Here is a 15,873-nt window from a genome sequence, read left to right as displayed (position 1 = left end):
GATTGCTGACGGACCCTTGGATCATCCGATCGATCGCCACCACGGTGATCCGTAAATCACTGGGTCCGGGGGAAGGCTATGCTGTGCTTATGGCGAGCTCTCTGCTTGGGGGTTCGATGCGATCAGGCGTTAATTGTGCTCGCTGAAGCCCGGGGGATGCTTGATGATCGTTTAGCGACGGATCCTTCTCTTTTGCGCCCTGTACCTTAAGTCGGACAGCTTTGAGGTCCATCAAGTTGCAAGTTAACCTTCGAAAGATTAATGCTTTTCATATGTTTACGGTAGCCATTAAAAACAAGAATACAGCATAAATATTAGCAGTGTACTAACAACAGTCGCAACAGGTTCCAACCCTTTGCTACGACTTCGCTGGTTTCTAAAGAGTATCGGTTCAAGAGAGCGGGAAGCAGGCTTGAAATTGACGACTAATAAATTGCGTCCGCGTCGAAGCAAAGGTCGCGTCACGATATCCCGATTTCCGAATCCGTTCTGGTTGTACTCCATTTATCTATCTCTGGGTCTTATTGCACACAGTTACAGTACTCGGTGGATTCGTCGGTGCCCGTGAGAACCTATTACTCATCGGCGACGGCTCATCCCGGTTCCCCTCGATAAGTATCATAAGTAAATCGCGATCAACGTCCGCGATACGACCTTCGATCACGGAGGCGGCCGTGGCTTCGGTAGATAGTGGGAGGTCGATGGTGGATCTCGTAAAATCGCCTCGAGCAAAAATGCAAACGCCGTGGACGCTGGTTGGTGGGCTCGCTCGACCGAGCAATTACTCGGTTGGCTCTACGGGGCCCGTTCTCGAACCGACAGCCCCGAGAGGGAAAGAGAGGAAGAGTAGAGGGAGAGAGAGAGACGGGCGCGGAGTGACTGGTAGACTCGAACGCAAAAACGAGGAAAAAATCGCGTAGTGACGGGAGAAGGGAGAAAAACACTCTTTAATCTCTCCGTGGTCTCTCATCGGCACCGGTACCTGACTCTCTCTCTCTCTCCCTCTCTCTCTCTCTCCTCTCCAGAGAGCCTCTACCTTTCTGCCATTCTTTTCCCGGCCGCGACGAAAGGTCGGGTCAGCTTTAATTATCGTAAATCAAACGAGAGAGCGCGCTACGAGAGAGGAGGCACGTTGTGCAAGCGCCGATTATTGTTGAAATCGCGGAGAAACCACGCGGGGAACAAGCCCCGGCGGAAAACCCGGCTCCGGAGATCGTGAAATATCGAACGATCGAGTTACGACAGCCAGATATCATAAAATCCCGACGAATACACACCCCCTACCCGTCTTGAGTGTACCGAGATCGGCGGAGAGAATGAGACCGTCTCGGACCGAACATAAATCGTGATTGAAACTCGTGAATCGCGGCGATGAGTACACAGCCGAGCTGCGATTAAGCGTAAGTGGACCATTATCTCGTGAAGTTTCGCTGGTATGAGGAATTGTTTAGTTCCTTCGGCGAAATTCGCCTATTTTCCAGCTCTATGCGCGATCAAACGCTTGATTCTTCGATCGTGTGCTTGCAGTTTGATGGACTCTTTCGAAATGTAACATTGTCAAGTAATTCAGGATTTTATGGATTTCAAACGAGAACGAATTGGTCGAATAAGATATCGCGAAGACGTTAGAAGAATTTATTACGATTTTATTCGTGATTCTTAACTTTCATGAACGACTATGTTATTCGTTCAAATACGTATTACGATCGGGCTCTCGTTTACGCAGGTATAAACTTTATGATCATGGTTATTACTAGACTGCGGATTTCATGCATTTATGACAGAAATAAGTAGATCAAATGCATAGTGAACAGATTTAAGGGATTTGAAAGTGCTGTTGTATTTTTCTCGACCCTATTGTAAAATAATTATTTTTTCTGTGTTCATACATGATGTAGATCGATGAGGAATAATTTTCAATATCTCACGAATTCGCCCCTACAAAGGATTAATCGACTATATTCCGAATCAGGCACAATTCACGCGGCAGTTTAAATTCGTCAACTCTCTGCGAGCAGCGATTGTAATAGAATGGTATCGACGACTATGTGCGTGACTCGAGCAGACGATGACGGCCGAGATAAACAGATAGAGGTTGAGGAGCGACGAATCGGGATTTTTCCGGGTTCGACCCCGCCGCGGAGATTCGAATCTTCGATGCTCGCAATTTCAATGCAAATCGGTACACGGGCCCCATTGTGTCTCGCGAATGGAACGATGAATCCGCAAAACTCGGGGACGTGAAATTTTGTTCCAGTTCGACGGCTGGCCGACACAATAGCAGCAGCGAGTCAACCCTGCACCGCTCGAATCCGCTCGGCCCCGCTCGGCCCCGCTCTGTTCTGCTTTGCTCGATACAACGACCACAGTCGTTATCGATAGTTGGCGAAAGAAGGCACTGCGGGTGGCGAGCACGCAACCAAGCAGTCGTATCTGATTCTGTTACTCGGTTAATTACACGCCTTAACGTTGGCCTCGCTGCCGGTGCTGCAATCGACTCGTGTAATACGCATCATCACCCTCCGATTTATACTCTCCGGCTTCTCTACCCCCTTACCCCCCACCTTACCGTTCCCCCTCGCAGCTTTTAATATTCACCCTTTTCGTTCGCGCGCGTTTTTCGAGCCGTTTGATTCGTTTAATTCTCTCTTCCGGCAGCCCGGCCCGGCCCGGCCGGGTCTGTCGGCCTGCTCGCGGACCGCTCGAAAAATTTCATCGCCCGCGCCCGAAACAATCGCCACGCTTGATGGATGCACCCTGTTAATGAATCGCGTTAAGTTCCCGACCACGGACCAACGAGTCGAACCCCGAAGGGCCACCGTTTGATTGCAACGTGTCCGGAAACTGACAAAGGACGAATCCGGGAAATTGCTGATTGATTTCGGCGGAGTGGCGGGACAGGGAAAAGTCGCGTTTGGAGAGATCGTGGGGATCAATCGGTGGGAACTTTTTGGGAAATTGTGGAAGGTTCAGTATAGGATTAAATGGTATTTTCGAGATAATTTATTGGGAACCAAGACACATTAAAAAGGATATCTATATTTTAGAGCTGTTGTGAAAGTTACGGTGTTTGAAAAATTGGCTGTTAACATTTTGTATTCGTTTCGGATTTCCTGTGGCGCATAACGGTGTGCTGTAGAAAACGCGACAGTCGCCGGTTCTCGAGCGCCATTCCACCACCTGAGAAGTCTATCCCGGGTCCACTGACCGCCCTTTAACTCTGACCCCTGACCACGATTCCGAATACAATGCGGGGCTCTTGTCGCGCGGCATTCGAAGATAATCTGCCGCTGTCCAAACGAAACGAATCGTCCGGCTTCAACCTGATTCCATCTCGGCATCGATCGTTGCGGAGCAATCGGGCTGCCCATCGATTCCTGCTCTGGAACCCTTCCCTGCAGATTCGTTCCGGAGACCGAGCACCGTTTCTCTCTGACTCTTCTTCCATAGAAATCGCAGAAAAAATCGTCCGTCTCGAAGTGTCCATGGATACACTCGTGCTCATAAGTCGTCGAACAGCTGCACTTTTCATTTCTCATCAATTTTTCATCGTCTCTTCAAATTTCATCATTTCTGGTCATGAATAAATGATTTCAATCATTTTTATAAATTCTACTTTTCATTCTCTTTCTGCTATTTAAATGTCGTCCACCCATTTCTGTCATAACTGATCATGATACAGTTTTTGGTAAAACATAACGAAGATGTCAAGGAAACGATGTTGAAGTAAGATGAAAGATGCAAGCTAACATAAGCTTTGCAGAGAATCTAAAATTAATTGCACGCGTTAATTGTCAGTGGATGAGATACCACAATTCACTCGAGATGACCAATTTATTCCGTTCTACTTTAGGTTCATTAACATCAATGTCGAGGGGGGAGTGCATCTCTCTCTCTCTCTCTCTCGTTAAGCTGGATGACAACACAACAAAGTTGACTCTCGTCGTGAGAGGGAACCCGATCGAACAACTTGACTGGCACTATTTGGGGCCCGAAGGTCGTGATCCGTGAATGGCGGGCCGTACAATGGCCAGGCGCCGTCTCATTGTGCTTTCGAGCCGCTGCGGACACTCTCTCGGCCGGAAGTGGAGCTCTTCAGCTCTTCGGCTCTTCGGCTCTCTTCACTCTCCTTCGGGTCGTTCGCATTCACCGGGCGACGTTACCGTCGAGTGCACGACCGCCGTCACCTTTCCACGAAAAGTCGTTCAAAATATTTGGCTTGCACCTGGTTCTGACTTCTCGAGACCGGAATAAGTGTCGTCCCGGATTATCCGGTCCTCTCGAAAAAACCGCTCGTCTCGGTTGACGGGTCGGGAAGTGCGGGAAACGACTGTTCACACGCCTGGTGCACTTTTCCTCTCAACAAAGTATTGTAATGCCTCGATATGTATGTATGTATGTCAACATTTTGCCAACGAAACGTCAGTTTCACCGTGTATACACGCGATCCTTGATCTCTTGCGTCTGGCATCGAAGTCGGAAGTATAAACATTTATGAGACTGTTTTAAGACACTTATCATTAGACTGCGGATTTTATGCATTTATAACGAAAATGGGCATGTAAAATTTAAAGCAGGGGAAGTGTCTAAAATATTTAAGGACATCAATGTATTAGTTACAGTTTAATAGGATAATTAAAAGAAGAAGACAATTTTTATTTGGCTCCTGTGTCCTGCAATCAATGTGAACATTTTGTATTTTGCATAAGGATCCGCAGTCTACTTATCATTTTCAAAGCAACGATCAGCAAAGAGACATTCTAAATTGCTCTTCGTGTGTTCACGTGATAATGGGCCTCGTCTCGACATCTATTAACAGCTCAATTCAGAGCATATTACAGAGCACGAAAACGACAACCTGCAAATTCCATTCTGAGTATTAACCAATGCACCGAGGCATAAAGAGTTTAAATTCGCAAGAAGGCAGATCATCAGCGTCTTCCGCGGCAATCTCGGTGCAGTGCGCGGCTGCAGTCCGTGCACCCCGCAGACCGTGCACGAACGGTGGTGGCGCAGGTACCTTTGTTAATTAAGAGGCGTCATGTGTGGTCCCCTGGCCGTGGGTACACGGTGAAACTGTACACGGTTGGGCTCGTGTCTCTGGCCGGCGTAATACGTGGTCAGGCCGCATAGTAGCCACGCGATGGTTCGCGTGGAACGTGTGCACACACCGTGGTGGCCCGGGTTCGTGCATGCAAACACATGTGCACTACGTAGTGCATCGTCCGACGGAGACAACACGAGCTCAGGGTTAACGAGAAGCCTCGCAGAGATGATCCCGTGCCCGGTGATTCGACCCTGTCAGAACAGAGAGAGAGAGAGATAGAGAGGGTGGGGGAGAGAGTGGACGCATCGTTCCGCTCCGAATTATCGGAAACCGATGAACCCCGGCTCTCTTTTTCCTCTGAGACCCGCGAGCGGTTAGCCAACGCTCGCGTGTCGCGTGACGTCGCTCAATTAAGTCCGGCCGGCAACCCCTGCAACCTCGACGAGTCTCCTTTTTCCTGTTCCTTGGACCCAGAAGCGATGTTTAGACCGTCGGGGGTATGGCAATTACCGTGGCGCGATCTAACAACAACCCCGACTTCTATGGCGAAGGGCTTAGCTTGATCTGAGCGGCGTGGGTGTGCCTGATCCGCGGATTGATCCCAGATCTACCCCTTACGACTTTCGTTTTATCTACTCTGCGACAATTTATCGTTTGTAATTTGATATAATATCTTCTATAATAAAAAAATATAACAAAAAAACTTTTTAAAAACCACGCTTATGTTAAAATGCACTAAAAAGGAGAAAATAATTTTATTAGACATTAGTGACTATAAATAAAAAAGCGTGGAGCGCTAAACTATATTGACGTAATCTTCGTCGGCGCTCCACGTTTTCATTTACAGTCACTAATGTCTAAAAAAATTATTTAAAAGTTTTTTTTATATATTCTTTTTATTTTCTACTTTTTAGTCCTTTTTTTAAATGGAACGCAAGATATAGTAATACTGGTATGAAATAGTAAGATATAGAAACGCAAGATATGGAAATAGAATGAGGGGATGACTCTGAGAGACGACGTCTCTTGATGAGATCCGAAATTGTGCGAAATGGAACTGAACTTAATAAATAACCTAATAAAACTTTTCTTCTCCTAGACGCATAGTTTTTTTAAAAAATTTGTTTTTTAACCTTCCGTCAGGCGCAATATCTGGACCGCCGAGTTCGGGCGCAATATCTGGACCGCCGAGTTCGGGCGCAATGTGCTTGACCTAATTAAGTTCATTTATACAACTGCTGTTAGGGAAATAGTGCACTTGCTGCCGTCTATATTCGTAGGGCCGCCCTTTTCGGCCCACCCCAGGGGTGGGAGTGACTGAGTCGCTTGTATTTTCCAGATACTAAATAATCCCGCTGTGCCTCTCAGATCGGTTGCGCCCGACGGAAGGTTAATATTGCATTGCCACCCAGTTCTGAGCTATGTTTAAAATTTCAAGTCTCTAGCTCATCGGGAAGTGGTTTAAAATGCGATTACAAGATTTGACGCATACAACAACAACAACGACAACTCGGCAAACTAATACAAGTGTGGTAAAAAGGTTTTTTCATGGGAATTGATTGAATACTGAAAAATCGCACAAAATATAAATAAATTTAATATATCTTGTTATTTTTATAATACAATGCATATCAGTCGCCTTTGATGATCGGTAGGTTTAGTGTTAAAAGCCAATTTGCCCCTAACACATTGAATGCGAGGGGTCGCAAGGACCAGCTTAAAAATGATTCAAAATCAGTACGACCAATTATCAATTGACTAATCCCGCAATTAACTAGATTATAGTATACCCCGGAATCTGCATTATCATATAATTAACAGTTGTTATTAATATCGCTAATCGCTTCTCTAAATGCAATAGGTGTTAAATTAATTTCGTTCAATTCGCTATTGCGTACCGTGCACGCGTATTATACATATACGAATGATACTCTCCAACTGGTACACATGCAGTGTACCATTGTCGATCAGCGTCGATGTTGTTCAATGTCATTCAGGAATAGATTGTTTGACAGCGAGTGTGTCTCCAAGATCGGCGTCTGTTGCGGAATCTCGATGGGACGTGACGAAGTCCAGACACTGCTGCTGATCCTTCGCGCTTCAGCATCGTCGGCTGAGATAATGGAGGGACGGATGGGAAAGACATGATGAATGTAAATTGAATTATCAGATGTTTATGAACGATCTTCGATGCGTAAACTTGTCGGGATCTGGAGTGAACGGGTGGCGGCGTGTCTGGGTTGTGTCGAGTTCCGGAGTGAGTTGTCTGATTGAGGATCTAATTGGGAGGGGAGTTAGGGTTCCTAGTACTTTGGGGAACTTCTTAAGCAGATGATGTTCTTGTTGGGTTCGGGTTGATGCAAATTCTAAGGATGTTCGTTGTCCTGATATTCCGTAGAAACTGGAATGATTATATTTCTTCTAAGAATCAATTCTATGAATGATTGTAAGATTCACATGTAGATACGACTTATTATTGCAGAAAACAATGTAAGATAATCTTGATGTTCCAGTCGTTTCTTATGTAGAAAGTTGATGTATTTTTAATTACCAAATCTTCTATTCACTTCTTTAAAATCAATATTGATCCTCCCATTAAACCAAAGAATGAACAAGAAAAATTAATGTTATCTTAAAGAACAGTACCTGAAAATCCATTTTAAAAAATTGCTCAATAAACCGGAGCATGAAAATCTCCACAGTAATAAAACCGTTCAACTATCGCGTGTAAAAATTCGCCAACGTAAATAGAAATCTAAATAAACACTAAATGAGTATCCCTAATCAAGTGTTCCGTATCAGCTTCCGAAATGAGTCCGACCGAGCGTTTTACCGCCTAAAGAAAAGAAGAGGGTACGCCATAGGGGGTGATGGGTTGAAACAGCAAAAGTGGAAGTAAATTGCAGATTTCCGGAAACTCGGGGCGGTGATTTTTCGTATTCGTTGTAACACACAGTTCGATTCGGTGCAGTCGATTCGGCGATTCGTTGGGCGCAATCGGGCAAGTTCTTTTTCCCGATCCGTTGGAGCGGGCGCTCGCGTTATGTCGACCGATTAAGCGTCTGTCTTGTTACTCTATTTTCCATCTGGTTTCGTGTGAATAAAGCAAAAAAAAGAGGGATAGAGAGATAGAAAAAAAGAAGATAGAGGGAGAAAGGAAAAAGGGGCTGGCTCGGGGCGCAGGTGAATTAGCGTCGTACACGAACGCGCTGTTGCAAGTAATCAAAGATACGGCCGGACGGTATATGCGGCCGAAATGGCTAACGGGAATTTATACGGGCCCGGGGCTCGTCGAGAGGAATTAGATAGAACGATTCCGCGGAACTTTATCGGCGGAACCGATCACCACAATTATCGGAAATCGATGGAAATCCTCTTTCGTTGCTCGGCCTTTCTCCACGGCTGGCTTCGACCGATTAAGTCTTCTATCTCTCTCGCTCCCTTGTTCTCTCTTTCAATCTATCTTTCTCGCTCTCTCTCTCTCTCTCCTTCTCTCTCGTCTTCTCGTTACCGATGCTCGATCTCCGCCGGTGTTTGCGAACGTGTGCACATAAAGCGCGAGCGGTCTTCAACGTTCGCGAACGAGCTGGAAAAGGGCCGAGCCGCGAAAAGAAAACACTCGACGGATTACGGCCCTCCGTGCTAACGCACGCGTCACTTATTTTTAATCGTTCTGCCACCCCATCCGCAAGGAATCCCCCACGATTTACGTGACCCGCTGTTAATGAACTGACCGTTAATTGCTCCACTTGGTTAGTCCACCGAGATCCTTCACCAAGCGTTTCCCCACCGCGACTTCTTCCAAACTTCGGCTAAAAAATTCCCTGCTAACTCTATTCATACTAGCCTCTACAAACATGTCGATGGATTGGAAGACAAGCAGATCCTAGTGTTGATTAGACTGACCAAACTACTTTGATTTACATAAACTAACAGCGAGCATAACAGCGAGTCTATAAATACAGAATCAACTAAAAATCTGCCGTAACACGCGATAATACCAGAAGCCGGTAATCAGCGAGTTCACCAGCAGCGAGACCGTGGTCTAGCGAGTGGAAAAGTTGCAGAGAACTTGCAGTGGTGCCATGCGACGAGGTTGCTTTACGATACGTCAATTTTATCGAGGGCGGAGTCGCACGACAAAGTTGCATGCGGTCAGCCGCGACGTCGAACTACGCCCGGTAATAAATCAGCCCGGGACGTCGACTTAGGACTTCTATTTTCGTATCCCTCGCGAAAACGAAATTGTCGATTTTTGGACGGGGTACTTTGGAATCGACGACGAGGGGAGATCGCGGGTAAATCGCGAGTTCGCGAACGTTGTAATGCCATCGTGGACGCAATCAACGATATGGCTCGCGGTGCTGCGTCCAAAGTGGCTAACGAGGATTTTCGTACGAACTGATTCGCGTGCGGGGGTTTGGGAAAACTGGCTGCCACGATTCCGCCGGACCCCGTCGGACAGCCGATCGAGACCCATTATCGGAAACCGATGAAAATTGTCTTTTAGTCGCGCCTCAATTCGCCACGTTGCCGAATTTTTTTTCTTTCTCTCTCCCGCTCTATATGTGTGCGTGTGTGTGTGTGTCGTCGTTTTTGTTTTTTCTGCTATTTTTTTTTTTGTTCATTCGGCCGCCGACGCTTCTCTCATTCGCCCGTTGCCCGATTCCTATCTCGCCCGAGCAGGATATTGAAGGTATCTGCATCGGCATCGGTTATAAATTCTGACATTTTTTCCGCGCGAGAGAAATTTTTGCCCTGCAACACCAACCCCTCGCAAACGCACACCCCTTTATCACTCTCTCTCTCTCTTTCTCTTTTTGTTTCTGTTTCTCTCACTCTGCGCAACGCCGACCAGAACAGCGTGAAAAATAACCAGAAACGGGAACGATAAAAACCAGCGACGCGCGGTTGTGACGTCTGTCGATTGCGACGCCGTTTGACGGCCCGCGCGGATCTTCCCTTGAAGGGGGCGGGATTCGCGGAATTTCGCGAACGGCGCGGCGCCGCCGTCCCTCCACCGCGAAAATACCACGCGGACGCGTCAACAAATTTGATTTGCCTCGGACGAAACGTATCGAATTTTATTGTTCTTTTTGATGGGATTTTTTTGTGTAAATATTTGAGCTGCAATTCCGTAGAGGTTCTTTCTTGTTTCGGGACTGTGCGATTTTTTCGGATTTTCCGCGGGAGAAAAATATCTGGCAAAGTGACGGTTTTCATTTATTTAAACTTTAATTTCTGAGTTCGTGTGTAAACATTATTACTAATTTAAGTAAATAATACATTTTTTTAGGTCTGCATGTCTACGAGTTATTGAAATATGAGAAGCTCAATTTCTAGGACTTGATTGTATTCTTATGTGCCTACTGATTTAACCCTCATGCACAGTTCTTGTTGAAATGAATGAATTAATTCGACCTGAACACAATTCGCAATTCACATTGCATGCCAGTTGGCAATTATAATTCTCTTCCACAATCCTTCATCAACCGCGATCCAATTTAATTTTCAAAATATAAACGTCGTAATTCCCTGAACTGTGCACAAGGGTTGAAATATGCAAAGTCAACAATAAACCACAAGTGGTCAAACGAAACCGTCGAATAAAAATTGAAACAAGTCACGCAAAAATCTGTTGTTACGACTATTTATGAGAACATTCTAAGGGTTGAATAAATTTCTTTGATTTAACAACACATCTACGATTCATACTGTAACACTCGACCGTCTTAGCAACATTCGCCAGAAAAACAAATCACCCGAGAACGAGCAGGCGTCGCAAGCGAATTATGACATTCATCGAGCCACCGGGCGTCACATCGGCACCCTTTCGACCCTGTTCATGCTACGGGGTAGTAAACTAATTCGCGAAGTGTTCGTGATCCTGTCGCGTGCTTATTCACGGCGGAACGAGGGACCGACCGCTGCGCGATACCGAGTTGCACAACCCCTGTCCCGGCAACTATACAGAGACTTTATTCGCGGCGCGTCACACTTTCTCGATCCTCGGTGTTTTCTCGTTTCGACGTTTCATATTTTTCGATTTTTCAAGTGGCGCGAGCCGGCCGAAACGAAAGCGATATATGTATAGAAATGGGGTGGGGCTGTGTGCCGATTATCGCGATGAAAATTGTGGCCCCCGGCCAAATGTCGCACGGGGATAAAGGTCTAACCACTCGTTGGCGGGAAATGCATCGGACTTGTGCACCGGTGCGCCGCGTAAATCCGAAAATTCATTACTGCAGCGTGGCGCGGCGCGGTGCGGCGCGGTGCCCGATTGTTCGTAGCCAGAACGCGGAGTTTCGGGCTGCGAAACGGCGGCATTAATGGTCCGCCGTCAGGATTTACAAGAGATGGGGATGGGTGAACGGGTGGCAAAAAGGGGTGGCAAAGGGGGTGTGGGAGAGCGTTGGGTGCGATGGCCGATGGCCATTGTTGACAAGCAAATATAGAATTTTCACGACTCCCGATGAAACGGCGCCGCCACGGCCGAACAAACGCACCCGGGCCCGAATTAATAACTCGATCGTAAATTACGATTACCGGTTCGGTATTTTGAATTCAAATGACTGACTGTGTCCAGCGCCGCGGCGCGTCCTCGCGTGATCCCTCGCCTGATTGCGACTGCCTCCTGCCGTGATAATGACGATAATCCAATTCCATGAATTTATTGTGCGCCGATAATAAGCAACGGCATTCGTTTCGCTAAATCGCGCCGGCCGCGGCTGGGCCGGGTCGGGCCGCACGGTTCTCTCTACCTAACGACTTTCATCATTACAGTCGGCGCTCGGATTATAAAATTTCGACGGGAACTCGCGGTGCGCTTGCAGCTCAACGAGAATCGCGCACTGTCAGGGTTTAATTACGATTCTGTTTCACCGTTCCGTGCCTGAAATAGGACGATTTTTATCCGACTCCGAGCTAATTTTCTCAATCGCTGGTAGAATCGCCGGGTTTTACTGCTTTATCCTCTCGAGATCGCTTCTCGTGTCACGAGCCGGCTAATTTACCTAAACAACGGCTTTCTGGAAGGGCCAACTCGGTTTTAGGGCGGTATAGACCGCCCGCGATCCATGTGCTTCCGAATAAAATGTTAATTAAGTTCGAGCTGTCGGTGATAAGACGCTGTACAAGCGTAATTAAACTGGACGCCATTTTAGAACAGGGGAAGGACGCTGTGCGGTCTTTAACCCCTCTACTAACGAGCTGATACCTTCTGGCACGCCTCCTCTTTTAATTTTGGTTTTCAATTCGCTTCAACTTGTGCAATGATTTAAAAATCACTCTAGCTGTTTATTTTTAAAATACCATAAAAAGTAAATATTTTAACTTCAGGAACGAAACACCTGCTTATTTCAATCCCTGTAAGAATGCAACAGCTTGATTCTAAATAATTAAACACCGAACTCATTAAGAAGCTTCTTGCGAAAGTAAGAAAAAAGATCAATGAGATCCATCGGCAGATGGCACCGCTCGTCAGCTTCCAATTAGTTAAACGAGGCATACAAATTTGAAATTTAAGAAAAACGAAATAGCTAACTGTTCATTTCGATCCCTGGTTTAAATTCTTTTAAGGTAGGAATGCAAAGAGTTAACTCTAAATAATTGACCACCGAACGTGTTCGGATGCTTCTCGAGAAATGCGGCCGGATCAAAGCAAAAAGATCGATAAGCCGGGATCGGCAGGTGGCGACTCTCATTAATCTCTAATTAAATTTTTGCAGAGGGCGAGGATGCCGCAGAAGACGAGGATTCCTACCTCCTGGAGGAAGACGACGTGCCTTCCGCGACGATAGCCACGGACACCGAGCTGATCTCCGAAGCAGGTGGCCATCTGCCCGTGTTCCTCACCGAACCGGTTGATTCGTTCGTGGTGAAGAACAAGCCGACCACGTTGCACTGTAAAGCGGCGCACGCGTTAAAAATCTATTTCCTGTGCAATGACGCGAGAGCCGAAGACTCACAGCAACAGGACTTCGTAGATCCCCACACGGGGACTAGGATCGTTGACTGTGAACTGAACGTGACCAGAGATCACATAGAGGAGTACTTCGGCAGAGACAAGTTCAAGTGCGAGTGCATCGCTTGGTCCGGGTCGGGACAGATCAAGAGTCAGCCTGCCACTGTCGATGTTGCATGTGAGTGTAAAATATGATGCTCTTATTGTTAGTACGTAATTGTCAATTTTTTACTGTTCTTGGTAAGCTTGGAACTCGAGTAGTTTGAATTCGTTTGAGTGTGAAGTTGATCAGTAGACTGCTGATATTATGCAAAATGAATGCAACATTTTTAACGAACATTTTTGTTTCACCCAAAAATCCCCAGTTTTTTTATCAAGCCTGAGTACAATGTCCATAGTACAAGGATTGGGAAGGTATGAATGAAATACCCGTTGGGAATGAGCTTGCGCAACAAACATCTATCTGTGCGATCGTGTTCCAGCGAAGTCAGCTTTCATCCTCCTTAGCCTCGCCCCATCTAATTATCTTGATTCCAGCGCGCTCGGTCATTATTTAATTCCGACCCTTAATGCGAGGCGAAGCAATGACCGTAGTTTCTAAGAGAATCAATTTAGGGTAGGACCGTTTGCTCACTGTCGGGCTTACGTAACGTCCCTTTGAAACGAGCTTCTCGAAAACAGCGACGATAACTCGCCGCTCCTCCCCGAGGCAACAAGTTCCTTCAGCGGCGATAAACAAAGCTTGCAAAAGAACGATAAGGGGAGGGTAGGAAAACTGGAGAAGAAAAGAAACAATGCGAAATATCGGCATCAATCCTTTCTGTCCAACTTTCCCGATTCTTTTAGTGCCCCCGGCCATTATCGTCTCTCTTTGTCTTTCTCTCGCGCACGCGCTGTCTTTCTCTTACTCGTTCTCTGAGCCTCGTAAATTCCATTTCCGCAGACTTGAAGAAGCAGTTCGAGTCGCCGCCGTACTCTGTCTCGGTGGAGGCGGGCCAGAGCACCGAACTCAGGTGTCTGCCACCGGTGGGAATACCGTCTCCGAGGGTCTACTGGCTCAGGAACAACGTGCCCGTCGACATAGAGTCCGACACGCTTTTAGTGTCGAGCGAGGGACATCTTCTCGTCGGCCAAGCGAAACTCAGCCACCAGGCGAATTACACTTGCGTGGCGGAGAACATCGCTGCGAAGAGACTCAGCGAGCCCGTCAGCCTCACGGTATATGGTAAGATCCTGCATTACATCTTGCGCGCCCTTCTTACTTCCAACAACCTGGATCCTGGTCGCCTTCTTCCCCCCAACGGCGGTACGAAAGAACTAGGGCTCAAAACTTCATTTTTACCCTCACAAATCAACTGTGGCAACTTGTTTAAGATTTTCGATGTGGAAAAGCATTGGCCGAGTAATACCAAATGTCTTAGCTCCTCAATCTTGGAGTAGATGTATTTATATAGGTTTGAAGTAGCAGCAGAAATTTTCATTGCATGGTTTTTGAAAAATTGTGGGACTTATTAATAGACGTATAGATCGTCTCGCGTGTACAATTGGAAATATTATAACCCATTCTATAATAGTTGTCTGATACATCTGTCTGATGCATCTCTAATAAACAGAATAAACAGAAGCAGCGGTTCGCTCAGAAATATATTAGACGTTGTAATGCATCAATTACCGGCAGACTGCGATACACTTCGGTCCAGACGGCATCCCCGCATTAGATTAGAGGAAAAGAATCTCCAGGGTGAGATAGCTCAATTGATTACGCTCCGGCCGATAGCAGTCGCCAAGGAAACGAAAGCATCCCCAATCCCAAGTGTCCACGGTTCGGCGGAGAGTCTATCCCCCGTTTCTCCTCGTCCGTTCTCGTGTCTGCTCCCTAAAAGTGGCTCGATGGGAATCAAAGGAGATATATCCCTTGGTCGATTCCATTGCAGTGAACGGTGGATGGTCCTCCTGGTCACCCTGGTCGGAGTGTCACTCGAGATGCGCGAAAGGTGGCCAGAAACGAACGAGAACATGCACGAACCCTTCGCCTATGAACGGCGGACAGCCTTGCCTGGGCCCTTCGCAGCAGAAGCTGGACTGCACCAACTGTCCCGGTAAGTCTCAATGTAATTAGCATTTAATTAGACACATAGCGCAGTTGATTAGACGCGACGTGTGTATAATTGAATGAAAACTTGTGCTAGAGAGTACTAGGGACTCTTTCGACACAGGAAGTATAGAAGCAGTGTCCTTGCTTATGACACCCTAGGTTGCAAATGAGAAAATGAAAGACTTAAGGGACTATGAATCCTCGTACTGGATGAGGGTTCAATGATTACGCGGTTGCAGCAGAGAGCATTTTTCAATTTGTAGAATCGACAGTTTCGAGAGCTGCGTTATTTCCCTTCATTCTTACAGGAGATTTCCAAGGAAGCATCTCGCTTCGTTAACGTCGCCGTTAGGTTCCGCGGATCGTAGTTTCTTGCTGGCTCTGCTGCCACCGCGTGGCTTCCTTGTCTATTTTCTCAGTGATGTTCCACTGTGTTCGATCACGGTGAGAAAGAAAGAGAGGAAGGGTATCGTCGTTCGGTACGTGGGCTGCTCGGAGACGACAGCCAAGCAGGTTCTGCGACGACAAACCAATATTACCGATGCCGAAGAGCGGCGCGGCCGCTCGTTTGATTTACGAGCTTCCCTCTTTCCCTCTCACGGTCGACTATCTGTTGCGCGACCATAGTCGTCGTCGTCGTCGTCGTCGTCGCTCGCTCGCTCTCGCCCCTCCCTCCCCCTCTCGTCATCCCGTGGCGTCGTCTGTTTGCCTCCGTCGTCACCACTCTTAAATTGTATTCACCTTTCGAAAACGTTTGCGACATTCCGA

The 15,873-nt window shown here is 46.9% G+C and overlaps 1 protein-coding gene across 3 annotated transcripts in view; it reads left to right on the top strand.

The window, feature by feature from the left end:
* LOC143210131 (netrin receptor UNC5C) overlaps positions 1-15,873 on the top strand; it is a 56,728-nt gene that overhangs the window by 24,479 nt on the left and 16,376 nt on the right. For all 3 annotated transcript variants that reach the window (XM_076426689.1, XM_076426687.1, XM_076426688.1), the window contains exons 3-5: positions 12,775-13,188; positions 13,954-14,235; positions 14,945-15,109. In XM_076426689.1, the coding sequence (XP_076282804.1) occupies positions 12,775-13,188; positions 13,954-14,235; positions 14,945-15,109 (861 nt within the window). The remainder of the gene's footprint in view (positions 1-12,774; positions 13,189-13,953; positions 14,236-14,944; positions 15,110-15,873) is intronic.

This window comes from Lasioglossum baleicum, chromosome 6, assembly GCF_051020765.1.
Source record: "Lasioglossum baleicum chromosome 6, iyLasBale1, whole genome shotgun sequence".
NCBI lineage: Eukaryota > Metazoa > Arthropoda > Insecta > Hymenoptera > Halictidae > Lasioglossum > Lasioglossum baleicum.
This window is presented reverse-complemented; position numbering and strand designations above follow the sequence as displayed.